Source organism: Phyllostomus discolor, chromosome 15, assembly GCF_004126475.2.
Source record: "Phyllostomus discolor isolate MPI-MPIP mPhyDis1 chromosome 15, mPhyDis1.pri.v3, whole genome shotgun sequence".
Lineage (NCBI taxonomy): Eukaryota > Metazoa > Chordata > Mammalia > Chiroptera > Phyllostomidae > Phyllostomus > Phyllostomus discolor.
In genome coordinates this window covers 8980806-9001523 of record NC_040917.2, presented here as the reverse complement: position 1 = coordinate 9001523, position 20718 = coordinate 8980806, and the positions used below count along the sequence as shown (strand labels likewise).

At 58.0% G+C, this 20718-nt stretch overlaps 1 protein-coding gene across 1 annotated transcript in view; it reads left to right on the top strand.

The window, feature by feature from the left end:
* The window catches only part of CAPN9 (calpain 9), a 31821-nt gene extending 17535 nt beyond the window's left edge, over positions 1 to 14286 (top strand). Inside the window, exons 10-20 of the mRNA XM_028531293.2 lie at positions 645 to 802; positions 926 to 1134; positions 1898 to 1934; positions 2979 to 3059; positions 4815 to 4872; positions 6532 to 6596; positions 7078 to 7146; positions 7428 to 7506; positions 8126 to 8242; positions 10574 to 10632; positions 13504 to 14286. Coding sequence (XP_028387094.1) covers positions 645 to 802; positions 926 to 1134; positions 1898 to 1934; positions 2979 to 3059; positions 4815 to 4872; positions 6532 to 6596; positions 7078 to 7146; positions 7428 to 7506; positions 8126 to 8242; positions 10574 to 10632; positions 13504 to 13530 — 959 coding nt within the window. The 3' untranslated portion in view covers positions 13531 to 14286. The remainder of the gene's footprint in view (positions 1 to 644; positions 803 to 925; positions 1135 to 1897; positions 1935 to 2978; positions 3060 to 4814; positions 4873 to 6531; positions 6597 to 7077; positions 7147 to 7427; positions 7507 to 8125; positions 8243 to 10573; positions 10633 to 13503) is intronic.
* Positions 14287 to 20718: the final 6432 nt, after the last annotated feature.

Genomic DNA, 20718 nt, shown 5'->3' with positions numbered 1-20718 from the left:
CTCAGAGGATTAGGGCAGCCTTCGACCTGTTCGTGGTTCTCTGCTCTGTGCTCTTTCTCCTGTTCCCTTCTCCTGCGCCTGGCTCTCTTTGTAGCCACAGCAGGAGCTCCTGCATGTCGTTAGACAAAGGTCCCCAACTTCCTTCTCGTTGGGAGTTCCTTGAACCCACCCTGCCTGGTGAGGGGCTGGTTCGCTGTGTTCCTGTGCCCGTGACAAGAGCGGGGCTGGCCTGGATCCACCGGGGCTCACCCTTGGAGCTGGGCGGGAGGCCGATCCGACTCAACCTGCACCACCCCCTGGGCGGGTGCGGGGCACAGCCACAGGAGCCCTGCTCTCCCCTCTGAAGTGCCGCAGGGGAGAAGTCAGATGGCTCAGACGTATGGACTGGACCCTGGAGAAGGGACGGGGTTCCCGAGAAGGGGAGTGCTTGCTCACGGGGGTCTGGAAAGTAGGGCAACAGGGCGACTGAACAGGGAGAGAAGAAACTGTCTACCTGGGTTTGGGAGGACGGGGTGAGCTGCTTGGGGTGTGTGTGTGTGTGTGTGTGTGTGTGTGTGAGATTCTGTGTGTGTGTGTGTGTGTGTGTGGCCTTCACGTCACTTTAAAAGGAGGAGGAGGAGTGATCTGCCCCTTTCGCACGGCAGATACCTTTTGGACCAACCCGCAGATAAAGCTGTCCCTGACCGAGAAGGACGAGGGGCAGGCGGAGTGCACGCTGCTCGTGGCTCTGATGCAGAAGGACCGAAGGAAGCTCAAGAGGTTCGGCGCCGACGTGCTGACCATCGGCTACGCCATTTACCAGGTGGGCGGGCGGGGCCGGCTGCTTCTCAGAGTTCGCCCTCTGGGTCCTGAATTCTCGGACCCTCCGTGGGTCCTCGCCCGGGACCCCACGGCCAGGCCGCAGCCCGCGCCTTTCCCGTTGCAGTGCCCGGGCAAAGAGGAGCACCTGAGCAAGGACTTCTTCCGGTACCACGCGTCCCGGGCCAGAAGCAAAACCTTCGTCAACCTGAGAGAAGTCTCCGACAGGTTCAAGCTGCCCCCCGGGGAGTACATCCTGATTCCCAGCACCTTCGAGCCGCACCAGGAGGCCGACTTCTGCCTGAGGATCTTTTCGGAGAAGAAAGCCGTCACCCGGTGAGTGGCAGGTGCAAGGGTCCATCTCGCTCACTGGCTCGTTCCCAGAGGGGCCCGTTCACCCCCTCGGCACCCCTGCCTCCCGTCACTGCGTCCCCCGGAACGTGCGCGCCGCAGGCAAAGGCGTTCCCAGCAATTTCCCCAGGCAGAGCCCATCCACGCACGCACACACCCCGCCCAGCCCCGCCCCGCCCCGCCCCGCCGAGGGGTCAGGGACCTACTGCCTGGGGAGGGGCGTTTCAGACGCGCTCCTTTTCGTCTCCACCCAGTTTGCTCTGTAATCTTTAAAATTCCCCCACAACACACCCCGAGAATGTTTAACCCTCAGTGGCTGCACGGCCGTCTCCAGCGACCACGGGTCTCCTTGGCGACGTACAGATTGCAGGGATGCCACTGCTCGGCTCCCGGGGCCTCGGGGACTCTGCTGTCGTCCTAATAACTCGTCACAAGTGTCCCCGTTAAAGCGCACCCAGGAAACCGGAATGACTGCAGCTTAATTGTTCCTCCTGGAAACCCAGAACGTGCACGTTCTCCTGGGGGCAAGGGGAGAGGCACGGCTGCCACCCTGTCTTCCTGCTGGGCAGGCTCTGGGTGCCGAGGGGAGGGCTCGTGCCTGGGCCCTGCGGACCCTGTGAAGTGTCAGCGCGCTGCAAAGCAGGGTCCAGTGGGAGGGAACCGGCCACATCTCCGGGCCCTTCAGCGCCGCGGACCCTAGTGGGGAAGCTGGCGCACCCCTGAGTCAGCCTGTTTTCCGCCCCCGCAGGGACCTGGACGGAGATGTGGACGTTGAGCTTCCCGAGGTGAGCCTCTGGGGGGTGGGCTCGGTGGCTGCCCCGGAGCCTGTCCTTGCAACCGAAGGGTCACACAAAACTCAGAAGTTCAGGCAGGGGTTACCTGGGATCAGGTAAGCATGCTGATCCTCCCCTCCCGGAAAACAAGACTGTCTCCTAACTTCAGGAACCAGTAGGTGCCCAGCAGGGAGCTGTTGGGAGTGAACCGTGGGCTGCGCACGCGCTCTGCTCTCTGAGAGGCAGCTGCTGCTTCCAGAGGGGACGGGAGAGCTTTACAATGTATCGATTTCAGAGAAACAGTCAATAAAAAGGGAATGAGAGAGGCCAGCCGATTCTTTCACCGTGGACGTGGGGGAACGTGTTACTCCTTCCCTGTGTTGCGTGTTGGGGGCGGGGACTCGTTTCCTCCTTGTCCCAGGGAGCTCAGGGGTAGCCGGAACAGCCCGACACCCCCCGAGTGGCAGTCACCTGCTCTCAGAGGGGCGCCTGCTGCCCTTGATGCCCTTTCTGGGTTGCAGCTTACAGATGGGCCCCAAAACAAAACAAGGCAAATTCCCAAAACACTGGTTGGCTTTTTCCTCCTTCCATGTACCTGTGCTTGATGCTAGGAACAGACTCCCGCCCTCCAAGACTCGCCCCTCAGCACCGGTGACCCGAGCAGCTCATTCAGACAAGGGTGCCGAGGGGGGAGACAGAGCGAGCGCAGGGAGCAGAGGCAGGCCTGGCTGGGCCCTACCTCGGTCAGGTGTCCACTGCCTTCAGCGCTGCCCTCCGTGTGGCCGGGAGGGCTCAGCCGGGCCACTGACAAGTTCTTCCGAAGGTCCTTCCAAGGAGCCCCCACAGGGAATCGTGGCGGTGCTGCTACTGCACCCGCAGGGCCAGCTCCGAGCTCCTCTGGGTGGCACACATGTCCCCTGGCCGGGAGGTCCCCACTCCTCCCTCCGTGGCAGCCATCGGGCCGGGCCTCTTCTTTCCAGCTCTTTCTGTGGGAGAGCAGGTGCCAACGCCTTCTCGGTGGCTGCATGCGAGCGAGCTCCTCTGTGTCCTTCTCAGCCCCCGAAGCCGACGCCGCCGGCCCAGGAGACGAAGGAGCACCAGGAGTTCAGGGCCCTGTTCCAGCGCATCGCCGGGGAGGTGAGGTGCACGGGGCGGGGGTGGGGGGAGGGCGCTGCCCAGGCCTGGGTCCCCGCGATGCCCCCAACCCAGGTCCCGGCGACAGGGGTGTTGGTCAGCAGCACTTCCCCAAGAGTGGTGCCAGGCGCAGGGTGGGGGGCTGGTCACAAAGTGAGACAAGCCCACCAGAGAGACAGCCTCCCCACCGCGCCCCTTACGCCCGGGTGAGGCAGCTGGGGCGCCCGCGGGACCGAGGACCGGTGCAGGGGGCCTTCCCGAGGCGGCTCCTCTGAACTCTGCCCAGAAATCACGGCCCTCTCCCCGCTCTGCTGAAGGCGGTGTTCGGGCCGCTGTGAAATTCCAAACGCAAACGGCCTTTTGTCCCTTAACCCCAGGGCCGCAGGGGTCCTCAGGGAAGAAGAAAGTCTGTCCCTTTGCCCCCAGCCCTATTCCCGCGCTGTCACTCAGCTTGCCTGCTGGGTCTTCCCTGCCTCTGCTCAGGCCTCCATCCTCTGGGAAGCTGCCCCCTCCACGTCCCCATCACACCTGTAGCCACAAGTAAATGTGGCCCAGGAGCCGGTTCACGGCAACAAGCTAATGACTCCATTAGCTCCCATCCCTGACCGGGTGCTTGAATTGTCAGAGAGAGACACCTAAGCCTGGGGGACACGGGCCTAACATGACAAGTCAGGGAGACTTGGGGACCATGGTCTGGGGTGGAGAAATGTGGGGACCCGTGGGGCTTTGTCTAAACCATAGCAGGCGGGGGAGGGGGGGCAGGTGAGGGCAGCGGGGAGGGAGGAGAAAGTCCCAGCCTCGGGCCCATCTGGAGGACCGGCCTGGGGAGTGAGTGCCTCCCCTCCCGGGAGTGGAGGGGGTCGTGGGGAGGGACAGCGGTACCAGAAACAGAGCTCGGGGTTTGGATGGGAACAGGGACTGAGAATTCGGACTCCCACCCGGCTACTCCTCCTCCCACCAGCCAGACAGACACTTGGACACTTCGCTCTTCTGTTCAGCAGGGGGTTGGGCTGGATCCGAGGCTCTTCCCTGGGGCTGACCATCCCCAACCCCCGAACGCCCAGCCCCCAGCCTTAGAAGCCTGGGGGAGGAGCCTGAGCAGACTTCCTCCGTGAAAATAACTCCACCGGGGACTTGCTGGTTCGCTGGCTCAAAACCCTGGGCTCAAGGAGGCCTAAGTCCCTGCTGCTCGGACCGCCATAGGCATAACCACTGCCTGGACCTCTGGAAAGTGTGGGAGGTGGGGGCAGGCCCAGGACTCTGCATTCCTAACCAGCTCCTCAGGGCTGAGGGTGCTGAGATGTAGCAGGAGTTCCAGGAGCGCCCGAGGTCAGTGGTTCTGAAGTTCACCCCTAGAGGCTTTGAAAACAAGAGCCATAGTAGAACCAGGCCTCCCGACAGAACCGGTGCCCAGGGTTGTCCCCCCGTGTGGGCATTTCGGGGTTCTCCAGGCGCTGCTGCTGCTGCTGCTGCAGCACATAGGGAACCGGGGGCTCAGGCCCATGTGGCCTCCAGTGTGAGAATCCTGCGGGAGCTTCAGCTCAGGGGCCGGGAGCGTCCGCCCGGCTCTCTGCGCCTTCTCTGGGTGGGGTCGCAGTCAGGCCCCGGTGAGCTGGCTGCAGCCACAGGGGACACTCACCTGGGCTGCCACAGGCTCCTGGGAGCCGGTCTGTCACGGGAGCCAAATCAAGGTCAGAATTTAAAAACAAACTCCCTGCTGAGGGCCACAGAAAGCAACTGTCTCCACTTTAACGACAGGACATGGCGGTGAACGCGGAAGAACTCGAATACGTTTTAAATGCTGTGCTGCGAAAGAGTGAGTGCTCACCCCCAGCCCCCCCACACCCCCCCACCCCCGTCCCCACACCCCCATCGGGGCCCCGGGCTCCCAGGAGGCAACCTGGGACGGCACACCGCCCGGGTCTCAGCTCCCCGGCCCCCTGCTCCCCCAGGGCCCCGACCTGCTTTTCAGGGCTGACATGGGACAGACCTTAAACAGCCCCCATTGTTGACTTCCTGATTACAGAAGTGATGCGGGTTTATGTCAGCAAAGCCTAAAAGTGCAGAAAAGCCTAATGGCACAGATCAAATTGCCCATAATCTCTCCACCCATCATCAATGTCGGCATGTATGTGTGTGTGTCTTTGTGTGCTCATGTCATGTATGTAGTCTGTGTGTCCATGTACACACACACACTTAGCATGGAGTCACAGACACAGTTTGTATTTTAACATCTCAGCTTCGAGGTACAACTCCCAGGCTGTATACGTCCCCCAGGCACAGTGTCCGGTCTGGCGGTTTCTGCTGCGCTCACGGAGGTGCACCGCCGTCACCACAGCCAGTCTAGAACATTCTGTCCTGTTCCTGAAAGACACCCCGCACCCCGCTGCCGCTACCCCCAGCCCCTGGCACACTCGCCTCCTGCCTGTTTCTGTAGATCTGCCTGTCCGGGCGTTTGCTCTAAAAGGACCGATGTCATATGTGAAGTATCATGATGGGCTCCTTTCACTCGGCATAACGCACAGGTGCAAACACAGGGCCCGCGGGCCGAGTCCGGCCCTCTGCCTTGTTTTATCCTCCGGCTCCTTGTGTCTCCCCGGTGGCAGCGCCGAGCTCCCTGCCCCCGTTAAGGAGCAGTTGCATTTACGCAGTCCTCACATTCCATCGGCCCTTTGAAGGCAGCCAAGAGGCTGCTGCAGCCCCCAGTGAAAGTGAGTTTGACATCCCGGCCTCATGTGTTGGAGGGCGGCCCGCGCTGTGGTGTGCATTGGCGCTTCATCTCCTTTGACAACAGCCGGGTGACCGTGCGGCGCTGAGTCTGCCGCCACCGACAGACGCACTGTGGTGGCCGCTTTGTCGCCGCGAACGCCCGTGTACGGGTTACTTCGTGGATGTGGGTTCTCCTTCCTCTGGGGAATAATACAGTGGAGGGGACCGCTGGCTCCTGGGGCAACGGTACAGTTAATGTCTCCAGGACACGCCCGACTGTTTGCCCAGGGCATTTCCCATGCCCACACTGGCAGCATGCGGGTGCCCGAGTTTCCCCCGTTTCCCAGGTCATTAAATGTGCCTCACAAACGTGACCCTCCAGAATTGGGTGACACTGTACTCATGTATCATGTAGACATGACTTACTGCTCTTCCGTTGGTCACTTATTTCATGTTTAAATCTTTGCCATTATAAATAATCTGAGGAGAACATTTTAACTGGTAGTTCTTTGCTGGGGATTCTTAAGACTAAATAACAGATGGAAAGAGATTTCCATTTGTAAGGGGTTTTTCATATTTTACATATCTTCCCCCGAAAAGGCCATGTCAGCTTCCACTCCTAAGGGACCCTGAGGGGGTGAGCATGTCGGCACCCCCCCCACCCCTGCAGCAGCCCCAGATCTAACCGCACCGCCGGACTTGCTGCAGCTGGAAATAGGTGCATTTTCAGGGGTGGTCTGAACTCTGTTCTCGCATGTCATTGCAGAAAAGGGCATCCGATTCAAGCAGCTCAGCCTGGTCTCCTGTAAAAACATCATTTCGCTAATGGATGTATCCTTCCCCCGTGCGTGGGCGGAAGGAGGTGCTGAGTGTGTCCTGGCAGGTGACACCCCCACCCGGCCGGGCGGTCTCCTTCCCGGGAGTGACCCAGCCAGGGAGCCCCCTGGCTGGAACCGGGGACAGAGCCAAAGGCACGAGCTGCCCAAGGACAGGAGTGTTTCTGAGGGGACTTGGGAGTCTTGCTGTTATTTTGGGGCCCCGAGCAAGGGAATGAAGGGGGTTTGTGTGTTTTCTCGAACCTTGTGATCCTACAGCCATCTCACCCCTGCCAGGCCCCCGCTTCAGGGATTCCTGATGTCATCGCTGAACCACCCCCCTCAGAGCCCTGAACCTGCGTCCCGCCCCCCAGTCACCCTTGCCAGCCCTCTGCCCCTCCCCCCTGCAGTGGCGGGGGTAGGGGGCGGGGGTGTGGTCCCAGGAGGAGCCTCAGGCTGAAACGAGCTCAGGTTCTTCCTTAACGCACTGGGCACAGACCAGTGGCAACGGGAAGCTGGAGTTCGATGAGTTCAAGGTGTTCTGGGACAAACTGAAGACGTGGATAGTACGTAGCCTGGGGAGCGCATGGTGTTTAGGGTTCACGCAAGCCCAGAGCGGAAGGGGGCAAAGGGGGGACACCGGGGTGGGGTTCCAGCACTCGCGGCTGCTGTCACGGAAGTGTCTCAGTGCAACTGCCCCAGTGAAAGGAAAACAAAAGGGACCACCTTCCTCTGGGGGGGCCCCCCAACCACTGCCTCCCCTCCTGCGCTGGCCGTCCCCCAGTGGCCACCACAGGGTGCCTTCCGGGACCCCGGGGTCCCCACTGCCTCCGCTGCCCTCCTGCAGGACCTCTTCCTTCAGTTCGACGCGGACAAGTCCGGCACCATGTCCTCCTACGAGCTGCGCACCGCCCTGAGAGCCACAGGTAAAGCGGCTCCCCTTCCCCGCGTCCGTGAGTCTGTTCTGTTTTGTTTGTCCGTGTGTTTCATTCTTCAGATCCCACATGGAAGTGAGATCACGTGGTTTTTGTTTGTCCCTGACTCACCTCACAGAGCTTAATGCCCCCCAGGTCCATCCAAGCTGTTGCGTTCTTTGAGAAATGCTATTTCTAGAGCCCCCCCCCCCCAAACCCTTTGAGCTAAAATGCCCTTGAGACACTGCCACTCGCTGCAGGTGTCACAGCCAGAATCCCCAGCAGGAGCCCACGTGCAGCTGGGCGTGGGCTCAGACACAGAACTGGAGGGAAGGCTGGCGAGGGTGGGAGCGGGGCTCAGACACTGCCCAGGGTTCGGTTCCCCCAAACGGGGCCTCCTGGACAGTCAACAAGGCACGATGGGCGAGGTCGGCGTCGAAGCCAAGACCCTGAACTGGTCAAACTCAGAAGGTGCAGCTGTGACTTCACCTGCACGCCCCTCCCCCCCGCCCCAACAACGACACACACGGTTATGCTGCATTCGGACCGGGTCTGGGGCTGCCTTTCGTCGGCTCACCCCTCGGCTGGCCCACGGGGCTCAGCCAGGCTGTCCCCCGTCCGTCCCCCACAGGCTTTCAGCTGAGCAGCCACCTCCTGCAGCTGATCGTCCTCAGGTATGCGGACGAGGATCTCCAGCTGGGTTTCGACGACTTCCTCAACTGCCTGGTCCGGCTGGAGAATGCCAGCCGTGAGTGTGCGGGGCAGTGCGTGTCCTCGGCCGGGGAGGGGAGCCCACCTCCCCTCGGTCCCCTTCCAGAGCGTGCAGGGAGCACCCTGCCGACAGTTTCTGGGAAGACTGGTCGAGGAGAGGCGTGGCCTGGTGTCTGCGACTGGGGGCCGTGGGGGTACATGAGAGTCTCCTCTGCAGTGCGTTCGCCCCAATGGCCCTCCTCCACACACACGCTGTGTCTTTGCAGAGGGGGACGGGGTGGTCCTGCCGCCTATCTGATTTCAGGTCACCTCCCACCCTGGCCCGTAGGGTCAGAGGGGGCTCTCTCCCCACTTTCCACCTGCCTTTGTGTTCTGTAAGCCCCAGACACTGACCCAGTTGCCTCAAGCAAGATGTGTCACCCCAGCAAAGGAGAGGGATTGGGTGTAGGTGGTCCTTGGAGCTCGCAGTTTACTGTCAGGTGTCACAAGGTTGAAGCGAAATGAAGTGCCTCCCAGGGCCTGTAACTCGGCACCAGGGCGGGCCCCAGGGGGTGCAGAGGACCCGTGCCCCAGGGGGCATCCTCACGTGGTTTAACTCTCCGCAGTCACCATTGTGACTCTTCATGATGTTTGTTGCTCTAGGGGCCTCGAACGATGAGGCCAGTCCTATTGGCACTTTCTAAAGTGTGCCTGCCGGTGCCTTCAGGGCACGTGCTAAGCCGAGGCAGGCTCTGTGCTCCTGAGTCCACCGGGCTGGAGCTCCCTCTGCTTCTTCCGTGTCACTGGAACACGCGTGTGACTGGTTGGGGCTTGTCTTCGCGGACTGTACGCTCCAGGAGGGCCACACGTAGTGGGCAGAACAGCACACGCATTGACTGATGATGCTGATTTGAGAGAGGCCAGCGGAACGTCAGTCAGGAGGTGGGGCTTTCTCCAGGCGGCCCAGCAGTTAGTGAGAGGCAGGCTCTACAAAGACCCTCCTGAGAGAGAGTCACTTATGAGACCTACAGGGTGGTCAAAAACGACCTCTCGATGATGCGACTTGATGGTTTCTCTCCCTCAACTGTGCTCCCCCCCCCCAAAGCCCCTGGGGGCGCTCAGCTTGTTGTTTTCCTGGGGGAGTATTAGGGAGCCGGCACTCCAGGCTTCACGTCACCTGCTGGGATCTGCAGGTTAGGGTCATCACCTGGGGAACGTTTAAAAGACCCAAGGCTAGCGCTTTACCCAGGGTTACTGTAACTATTTATTCTGCAAAGTTCTAATCAAACGTTTCAGCATAAAGAATAATCTTGGTCCCCATGAGCCCTCCAGCTGAGCTTCTCAAACGTGGCCGCACGCTACAACCACCAGGGAACTCCAGCATTTCGATGGCCAGGCAGCTCAGCAGAGCAGCTAAATTAGGAGAATGGGGGGGTGGCACACAGTGTCAGTATTTGTAAAAATTCCCCAGGTGGTCCCAGCGCTTTTTACCCAGCCTCGATGATTATCACCTTGTAACCTTTTCCGCACATACTCCAACACATATTTCTTTTTCTAATTACTTAATCACAGATCTTAGAAATGCAGTCCTTTCATCTGTAATTATCTCTAGCAGATAGACTTGTTTTGGGCAGAATCACTATGCAATTTGCACACCTTATAAAGTCTGGGCAAGCCCTCCGCACCACCTAAGACTGGGTCCGCTCTTTACGTTTGCCTGATGCCTGTCTGTCTCAGGATCCACTCACCGCATTCGGCTGTTGGGTCCCATCTCTTTTGCTCTAAGACAGCCTCTTCCCCCAGTTTGTTGTATTTCTGAAGGTCCCAGGTGACTGCCAGGCGAAGCCAGGGTTGACTGGCTTGACCGCTTGGACTGAACAGGAGCCTGAGGCCGAGAGAGCGCAGCCACTGTCTCGGTTACTGCAGCAGACGGGGCATCCGGCTCAGAGGGGCTGTCCCTCCTGCCCCGGCTGCTCCTACCTGTAGGAGCACTCACTGAGCTCCCCTTCTCGTAAACTTTCCAGACTCACGCAAAGTTTCATGTACATGTGCTTTTATTCTGGAAGCAGGGCCACAGATTACACAGATTCCTTAACTTTTTGGATCTTAGCCCCCAAAAAGTTAAGAAGGAGAGATGTTTTGGATCCCGGAGCTGGCCGGGTATTGTGGATGACAACACATCCCACCCAAGGCCAAGGCCAGGTCTTCCTCCACATCCCCCAGAGAAATCCCGCAGCCGGCCTGAGCCGGGCCTGTGCTATGGAAGACCACCACCAGGTGGCGCAGCTCCTCCACAGACTTCACTGAAGGCCCCTGGTACAGGGGAAAAATGAAGCCTGTGGAAGGACCAGTCCCTGCAGCGATGCCTTTCCCGTGTCTCTCCCATCAGGGGTGTTCCAGGCCCTCAGTACGAAGAACAAGGACTTCATTCATCTCAACATAAACGAGGTATGACCGAGGCTTCCGCTCAGGGAGGCAGCCAGGGCTAGGCCCAGAGTCCACATTCCATAAACGTTTGCCGAATGCATGTGTGGGTGAACATTTAGCTCTGGGGGGAAAACAACAAAAATATCGCTAATATTTTAAAGGTATCATGCATTTAGTGCTCAGTGTAATTGTTACAGTAGTCCTGTGAGCTGAGGACTAGTAGTATCCCCGTTTTGCAGACCTGGAAACTGAGGCATAGAGAGATTAGCCACCCAGAGCAGAGTGAGCTAGCAAACCCTGCCTCCTTCTCCTCCTCCTCCTTCTGCCAGACGGGCCCCTCGGCCGGCTGGCCTACTATGTTCTGACTCGTTCACTCCCCCTTGCTCCCGTTGTCCTGCGGGATTCTGGCGTGTGTGTGTGTGTGTGTGTGTGCGCATGTGTGAATGGATGCACACGTGCAGACTCCTCAAAACTCCCAGGAATACACAGCTGCTACCACTCACAGGGGCTGGTGACAGCCAATGGTGTCACCACTGGGGAGCCTGAGGAGTTTCAGAGGCGTGCCTTGCCCCTCCCCAGCCCCACGTGGTCCCGCACCAGCTGCCTGGGCTCCACCCAGGGGGACGAGTAGAAACACAAAGTGACTGACTACCGGCAGCAGCGCTCTGGTGTGAACTCCAGAGTTGCTCAGTCTCCCCTTCATTGTTCTCAGTACAAAAAAGACACGATGAGTATCATCACGCTAGCAGTGCGAGCTGGCCCTACAGTGGCAATCACATTTTGCCCTACATAAATGTCTCGCATGAACACACGGCACACCTTAAATCTGTGCAGTGGTTCTGTGTCCATTCTGTCTCAATGAAACAAACACACAAGCGCAGGGCACCAGCCCCGCCCCAGGCCTGCTGAACCGGGTCTCACTGGGCGGGCCCCCCGGGGACTCCTCAACACACTGAAATCTGAGAACTCAGCTGAATCCTCCCCCTGCCCACAGGCAGGACACTTTCCTTCAACGGCCCCCGTGATTTCCACAGCCCCCGTGATTTCCACAGCCCCTGTGATTTCCATGGCCCCTGCCTTCCTTTCTTCCTGTGTCCTTCTGTCCAGCTCTGCTTCCCCAGGACCCAACGGTGTGAGGCCAGCCTGTGTCTCCCTCTCCAGCTCTGAGCTCTTTCTCCCATGCCCACACCGCCCGCTCGGCTCCCTTCCAAATTCACTAGCGACTGTGGTTTCGGGCAGCACTTATGGACTATTCCAAGACACAGAGGTTGCTGGCTGCGTGTCTTGGACAGGGCGTGGGGTCTCCCTTGTCACTGAGCTCTGATTTTGGTCAATGCCTGCTGTGTGCCTCAGTCTCACCATTTGCAGAAAGAGATCTAGGCCTTAAACTTATACCCAAAGTTTGGTTAATGCCATGTGGTATAATTTATCGATTTATCATGTTGCTTCATCACTAACGTTCCCGTGTGCCCAGCCCAGACCCCTGGGTACACTGTAAGTACACTAGGGCTAGAAACTGGGCGTTTTTCTTCCCTGGCATTCTCTGTCACCTTTCGCACGGACAACACGTTCATACACAAAATTCCTCTGATTGATGACTATGAAAACACCCAGGATTCCCAAGATAGGTGTGCAAACCCACGCTGGTCTCCGATGGAAACAAGAGGAACCGCTGGGCCCACCATTATTTCTCCTTCACTTTTCAAAGCTTCGCCACTAATAAGCGTGAAGCAAGGGTGACAGTTGCCACCTGTCCACAGTGCGAGGGGAGCAGATAGGTTTGGTATCCAGTGGCCCGTTGGCTAAAGACCCAAAGGGCCAGGAACGTGGAGGAAGAACTCCATCGCTTCAGGTTCAAGGTGTCACTTCTCGCCTAAGTCTCCGCTGGCGTGGGGAGGGGGCTGGGATGAGCTCTTTGCCATCCCCCTGACTCAGGGGACCTGAGTCATTCCGTGTGAGTTCTTGTCCCAGGCCCAGAGTTAACCGCCCTCCAAGACAAGACAAATCTGCGTCCTCTCCCTCCCATTCCAACCTGCTCCACCCCGCTGTGTGTTAGCGTCTCCTGGGGAGATTTTAAACCCCTGTGCCCTGGCCATGCCCCAGACCCATTCAATCCAGATCTCAGGTGCTGGGACCCAAGCATTGACGTGGTTTAAATTCCCTGTGGAGTCCAGCTTGTGGCCACGTTAGAGAGCCACCATTCTGAATGCCCCTTCCTTCCACCCAGGGCACAGAGACACGCTCTGCCTGAGTCAGCCCCACCGGCACCTTCCCTGCTGAAAGAGTCTGTGTGGTGGCCTTCCATGGCCCTGGCCTTGGCTCGTGCTGTGCCCAGGGTGGGGGGTGAGGGGAGAGTAGAGGGAGGCAGAGAGGAGAGAAAAAACACATTCACTGGAAACCTGTCCCCCCAGGCTCCACCTGGTGGTGAGAGAGCTGGTGGGAAGGAGGGCACGAGGGGACCCAGCGTGGAGGAGGTTGGGAATAGCTCCCCAGTCCCGCAGCCCCTCCGCAATGGGGGTCACCTCTCTCTCGAGGTGAGGGGCCCCTCGTCAGGAGGAAAACGCTCCTTAGGCGGCCCTCCTCGTGCCTCGGGAGGCCGCTGGGGTCCACAGGGAGGAAGCACAGTTCACTCTCGGCCTCTCTCACCGTCTGCACTTGACCTAGGCTTGCTCAGAAAGGGCTCAGGAGCACTGGGAAGTGCGAAGGGCTACAAATCCTTTTTTTAACAGTTTCGAGTCGAGGCCGAAGTCCATGCCTGCAGGCGGAGTGGTCAGCGAGGCGGTCCTGGGGCCGGAAGGAGGGAACCAGGCCGGTCCCGGGCTGGGCGGGAGATGGAGGCGTACCCCCCTTCTCTCCCTCCCTCCCTCCCTCTCTCTTTCCTTTTGCTTCCAGTTCATCACCCTGACCATGAACATCTGAGGCCTCCCTGGTGAGAAGCAGCCGGTCCAGCTGGGGCTTGACTTTTGGGCTGTGAACTTCCTGGTGCAGAGCCCCCACCCCCCCTTCCGTTGTCGACCCCCTTCCTCCCCGACGACCCCGCCCTTCATCCTGACCTGGGAAGACCGGAGTGGACTCCGCGGTGCTGACCCTGTGCTGCCTCTCCGTGAGGTCGCCGCCCCGGGAGGGCCAAGGCCACCCGCTGTGCCCTGCGTCGGGGTCCGGGCACCTCTGCCAGCCCCTCCTGCACTTCCCCCGCGTCCCCCCATGACTAGTTACTCACGGGTCCAGCGCTCGGAGCCCCGGCTTTCATGCAGCTCCGGCCACTGGCTGGCCTGGCACAGGAAGGGAAGGCGTGCGGCCGTCACTGAGCATTTTCTCCCCCACTGGGGGGGTGGTTCCCCCCTGGGGCCAACATCAGGGGGTCCTGGGTGCGGACTGGTAGGAGCAGGGCAATGTGAAACTCCCCGCCCCCTCCCCTGAGGGCCGGACAGTCTCCGTCTGCTCCAGACAGTCTGTCCCCAGAGCTCTTGGGACAGGACAGCCCACGCAGTGCCACTTCTCCCCAGGGAGTCCGGTTCCAGGTCAGACTGGACTTCACCCCTCTCCTCCTCAGCGGTGGGAAGCGGCAGGGAGGAGGCTCGCTCCTGCTCCCGACCCCGGACAGGAAACCCCACCCAGCTGGAGGGATGCGAAATAAAGGAGAAGATACATATGGCTCGATAAATGCCAGGCCTGGGGTCCTTATTAGCGTCCTTGTGGCAGAGGAGGGGGCGTGGGGGGGCGTGCAGAGAGGGAAGGAGGCAGGGTGGATGGCCTGAAGGTCAAGTTCGAAGTGGAGCTTCATCAGAACCGAGTCCGCCAACTAGGCTAAAATTGCAGGAACAGCAAGTTGCCCCCCCACTTCCCGACGCTTCCCCAAGCGCCCTCATGACGGACACAGGGTTGTCGTCAATATTGTACAAGCAGCTGCTGACAGGTGCTCTCTCCCTCCACCATTTACACCAGACACCTAGAAAAGGCAGATCCATGGAGACAACAAGCAGGTCCGAGTCCCTGGGGCTGACCTGGGGGTGGGTGTCAACGGCAGACAGCCCAGCGGAGGGAACTTCCTGGGTCGACGAGAAAGTCCTAAAAGTAGCTCGTGGTGGCGGCTGCACACCCCCTGTGAGGTGACGAAAAGCCATGAAAAGCATTTGTTTGAACACTTAACAGGGGGAGCGTTTTCAATATTTAAATGGTCCCTTACTAAAGCCATTCATGAAAAGTAGCTGATCTCTGGGGTGAGACACAGGTACAGACAGCCAAGAGAAAGTAGGAAAGTAGTTACTACAAACCTGGCCTCAGCAACGGGTTTGTTAAATCGGTCACCACGACGACCCGTGTCTGTGTTTCCCAGTTTCAAGGTGAAGTGCAGTCCTCGCCCGTCCTCTGCGGGACGGGGGTTCCCACCCCGGGCGCCGGCCGCCAGCCCCACAAAGCCCAGGCTGGGCTCCGCGGGTGCGTGTCTGAGTAGGTCCCTCTGCCTGTTCACGTCTAACTTCTCGGTCCCAGAGGCCTCGGCTCGGTGCATCTGTGCATTGATTTGCAGCTTTTCAGTAACAGATGTCGGCTCGGTCGGGTGAGATATGTCTGCATCTGGACTGCAGGGTGGTGTGTGGACATTGAACAGCCACATGGACACGCCGTGGGGCCACTGTGTTCAGTGGACCTGGCCTTGACCGCCCACCCGGACCTTGGGACGTTTTAATTACCGAATGGGGAGTGTGTTTCAGGAGCCCCAGCCTCCGTAGCCCTCTTTCCCTAGGGAAGCCCACAGAGGTCGGGGGGCCTGCCCGACCTCTCCGGGGCCAGGGAAGGACCTCCTTGGTGACCACAGTGGACAGCAAACACAAGGTCACCTTCTGACTTCAATCTATTGTTCAAAATATCAGTCACACTGTATAAAGAGCTTGCTCAAAATCAGACGATCCGAGAAGTTTGGTTTTCTCGTCCCCATACAGACACTGCTAAGGTGCAACTTCAGACTCTTTCCAAGATTTGTCAGAGCTCCTGCCTGAATCCGGGGACCAGGGCCTCGAAGGACGTCCCAAGCATTTGTTTCCTCCGGTCTAGGACCACGGCTCTGAAAGCTGTGGAAACATCACTTTTTAAATGTAAATTTAAAAAGCTGTGGAGTCAACCTCCTTATACACAAAAGAGTCCCTCCTTGACCAAACTCTAATAAGGCTCCTTGGGATCTCCCGCCCAGCCAGGCCTCCACTGTGGACTTGTGGGTTCTTGTCCAATTTCAGCAAGAATCCTGCTCAGCGAGTTTAACCAGTATCCTCCATTCTCAATATCCGGTCACCGTCAACACCTGATCAGGTGCCTCGGCCCCCACCTTCCCCCGGTGATGTCTGACAGCCCTCGCCTGCCTCCAGCAGGAACCCCGTTAGGCCGGTGGAGCCGGAAGGACCCCTGATGGTTCCTCTTAGTGATTTCCAGCCTCTGACCTCCCCGCCCTGCTCCTCACCTACAAATTCCCACTTTTCCCAGTTGCATTCCGAGTTCATCTCAACCCCCTTCCCGCGGCAGAACCCCATCGCCGGGGGCCCACACCCATTGCCGCGGGCGGGAAGGAAGTCTGCCTTCCAGTCTTCACCAAGAGTCGGACATGATTTTCCTTTAACGCATCTCCCACCCAGGGCCCCTCCCACCCACGTCTGACCCCGCCCACCCACGTCTGACTCCGCCCACAAAGCGGGCACAGAATCCCTGCTGCACAGCCCTCCCCCTCAGTCCTGACTCCTAAGTCACAGGGCACTGACGTCCCAGGCGAAGACTTGCCTAAAACAAGCCAGACCACAGGCACACACTCCCCGAAGTATTTCTCTGTCCAGAGCACTGAGAGAAACATGCAGAGATTTATGGACTTGAGTGTATGAATCGGAACAATACATACAGCCGCCCGGCCCGAGGCCGTTAGTAGGAGGCTGCAGGCATGATGTGTCTATTAAATAATGGAAACCGAAATGTGCGCTTGAAAAGTAAGCCTTTCACCGAGATCAAAGAGATCGTTTTCTTGGAAAGAACTTGGCCGGGAGCACAGGAGTTAAACGTAACATGTGAGGATGTTACAAGGCCAAGGCCAAGGCCAAGTCTTCTTTGTACATTCCCCAGGGTGTGGGGATGCTTTTCATGGTCAGGGAGGAAGAAAGGATTTGGTTCCCCAGTCTGTCTGTCTGTCTGTGTCTCTCCCTCCCCACCTCACACCCTAACTATCTGGACACTGCCCACAGCCTTGCTGGTGGCGTACACAGGGCAAATACAAACTGCCTGGTGTCCCGCTTCCTCGCTCCACAAACCCAGAAATTGTAACAGTGTCTTTGCTAAAGGGTGGAAGTGGTGTAGAGATTGATGACTCGTTCGTGTCTCTGAGACCTTCTGGAGTACAGCGGCGGGCCAGGCCAGGACTCAATGGAGGAGAAAGGGGGACAAGCACCACGGAACCAGGAGGCGGAGGGGCCAACACCCGGAATGTGGGACAGAGCCGGCAACGGGGCCACCGACAAAGACGCACAGAGTGGGACAAGGAGCCTGTTCCTGCCTGAGAGTCAAGGTCGTCATGGACAGTCAGTGTGAGGTCGCCCTGACGGGAAAGGGGACTGGGTCCTCGGTGGCACTGCAGAGCTGCTGGCTTGGAAGGTGCTGATCCAGACACGCCGCTGGGAATCAGGCATTTAGAAGGAGTTTGGAAAGAGAGCACCTGGGGGGGGGGGTGGCAGGGCCTTCAGGGGGCCTGGTGTTAGGCCCGGAAGAAGAAATTAGAGTGGGGGAGGGGGAGAGAGATGAGAGGGCTTTGCTGGGTGGAAAAGAGAGACATCTGAATCCTGTCCCTTTGAATCTAAAATCTGCGTTTCCCGCCATGACTCCCAGAACCAGCTGCAGCCCCTCCACCAGGAACCTCGGCGGGGGGCTGAGGACCCAGCCAATGGAACGGCAGCGAACCAGAGGGTCTGCACAGAGCCGAGTGGGCGTGGGCCAGGGGACAGGGCCAAGGTCAGCCCCTCCCCCTGCCACCCCCCCCTCCCCGTGACAGCAGACACCGCCCACCCCGCACACTCCCTCTAAGGCCCTCGAGGACCTCCCCTGGTCAGGTGGCTCCAGGCACCAAGACACTAGCGAGTGTCCCTTCAGCATCTGTGTGTAAGATGTTCTGCGGGGAGAGAGACGAGACAATCCCCGGCAAATCCAACGGTGTCCACGTGGCGAGGAAGAAGCTCTTCTACTCCTTTCCTCTGAAGCTTGGCTGGTCCTCCTCACTCCCTGAGACGTGGCCGGGCCAGGTGGGGCTGACGGCGAGGCCAAGGTCAACAATGCTGGGGACGTTGGTGGCACGGAGCTCAGGAGCTGGCACCTCACTGGAATAGCTCTTCTTGCTCACCCTGTCCCGGGAAAATATTGCCTCCGTTTTCCCTGAGAGCCAGGTTCCGGCTGGCGAAGCATTCGCTGGCAGGCCCTTCGGCAGAAAAGTAAAAATCCCCACCTCTCCTGCCAAAAGGATGCTCAAACTGGCAGAACGTTCAAACCTGCTTCCAAACTTGCAGGGGTGGGAAGGGGAGAGAGGGAGGGGAGGAGCAGGGCTGTGAGGGCAGAATGCACACCAAAGACAAGCCGTCAACAACAGCAGGGCGCACAGCGGGTCCGGGAGGCCAGCCCGCAGCCAGCCCGGGGTGCTCAGGGCTAGTCCGGCCTGGATTTCCAGAAACAGGCTGTGGTGGAGCCCGTGAGTGGGACCTTTTTTTCCCAAGAAGCCCAAGGAAATCACACCTCAGATCATTTGCTTCTAGAGATTCAAGTCTTTCTTTTTCTGCCTCCACATTCTGGTGGCTGCCCGGGCGCTGAGCTTGGCAAGGGCTCTCCCCATGGAGGGGATGGAGGTGTGGGGTGGGGGGTCTGAGCAGCATCATGCCCTCGGAGACTGCTGGTCCCCCTCGCCTGCTTTGTGTACTGACCCCCCAGGCCCCAAACTGCCCCGTCTACGGGCTTCTGCTCTGTTCTAAAGACAACGGGGAAAAAGCATTTTGTAGAGAAAACTGACACCCTGACTTCTGTGTGTCTGGAAGCTAGAGTGACTTCAGGGGCTGTGAGAGGCCACAGGTAGCATTTTCCTCCTCCGGCAAGGGGCCCTGGGTCCTCCTCCCCGCATCTGCTGCCAAAGCCGCACCAGCTCAGATCCGGAATACAGGAGGGCGGGGGTGGGCGCTGGGGCCTGCTGTCTGCCCCAGAAGATGCCCCAGGAGACACCCCAGAGCCAGGAGATGAGGAACAGCAGGAGCCAGCTCTAACAGGAGCATCTGTGTCCGATTACCCAGGAAGAACACAGCACTCTGGGGATGTGCACGTGGAGAAGAAATACAAGAGTGATTCAACCGACCCACAGGCCCCAGCTTCCCCTCAGAGCCACAGCCTCCCGGGCCCCTCAGAGCCACTCTGTTACCTGGGTCCTGCAGACAGGACTGAGAGTATAGCATCCCCATTGGTCACCGTACTTTGGTCGCTGTAGTTCAAGGTGAGTGAACCGGCATGCCTGAAGCAACTGGAAAATATTCAAATGTGAAGTTGCAAAGTACCTGAAATTGCTTCTTCAATGGTCTCCCTCTGACTCAGCTCCATCCCTGGAGCTGCTGGAACGTTCTGTCCCTGAGCACTCTCCTGCTGAAAGTAGAGTCAGATTGAGAAGCTGCACAGACCAGAGTGACGCCCCTGGGTGTCATGAACTCGGCACATTGCCACGTCCCCCAGCCCCGTGGATCCAGGGAAGATTGAAGGCAGCTGGCCCAGGCTGGCTCATCTCTTCTCTGTGTTGTATTTGAGGTGCACTTCTTACAGACTCCTGATAGCAGGGGCCTCTTTTAAATCTAGCCTGACAATGTCTGCTTTCTCATCAGAGCATCTAGGCCACTTGCATTTGACATAACTAGCAAAATGGCTGTGCGTGGCCCCACCGTCCTGCTCTTTGTTTTGTATTTGTCCCGTTTTTCTGTTTTCCTCTCTTCCAGTTTTCTTGCTAGTTTTTAGCATTCCATCCTATTTCCACCGTTAGCTCATTACTCATACATCTTTGCTTTAATTTGTTAGTGGTTACTATACCGTTCACAGCTGGTGTGTTTGACTCCTCACAGTCTGCCCTTCAGTATCATGTCACTTCATGGGTAACACAGGAGCCTGACAGGAGAACACGTCCATTTCTTCCTCCCATCTTTTTTTTTTAAAGATTTTACTTATTTATTTTTAGAGAGGGAAGGGAGGGAGAAAGGGAGAGAGAGAGAAAGATCAATGTGCGGTTGCTGGGGGCCGTGGCCTGCAACCCAGGCATGTGCCCTGACTGGGAATTGAACCTGCGATGCTTTGGTTTGCAGCCCGAGCTCAATCCACTGAGCTATGCCAACCAGGGCTTCCCTCCCATCTTTTCAGGGGCCGTGCATTTTATTTCTACATGTGACAGAGGCCACGCACAGCGTTATTGTTTCTTGCTTTAAACAATTATCTTTCTACATGTTTTTAAAGCTGAAGAAATGGTGTTTATATTTACTCCCATCGTTACCATTTCCTGCACTCTTCCCTCCTTTGTGCAGAGGCAAGCTTCCGTCTGGTATCATTTCCCTTTTGCCTGAAGAACTTTGTTTAATATTTCTTGTAACGCAGGTCAACTGAGGGCACATCTTCTCAGCTTTTGTGTATGTATATAAAGCTTTTATTTTGCCTTTGGTTTTTAAGGGTTTTTTTTGTAGTTGTTGGATATCAAACTTGAGGTTGATAGTTCCATTTTTTCCAGCACTTCAGAGATGTCATTCCACTTGCTTCAAGCTTGCATATTTTCAGAGGAGAAGTCTGCAGTCACACGGTCATTCTCTCCACCCCCTACCCACCGCGCTTCCTAACATGTCTTTTTTAACTCGGGCTGTTTTTATAGATTTTCTGTTCAGCCACTTTTAGCATTGTGTGTGTGCGTGAGTGAGTTCATCCTACTGGAAATTCATTGAACTTCCAGAATCTGTGCATTTACTGTTATCAAATTTGGGGAAATTTGGCCATTATTTCTTCAAATACTTGTTTCATCAGCCTCACTCTCTTCTCCTTCTGGGACTTTGATTACTCACACACTGAATCACTTTGTGTTTTCCC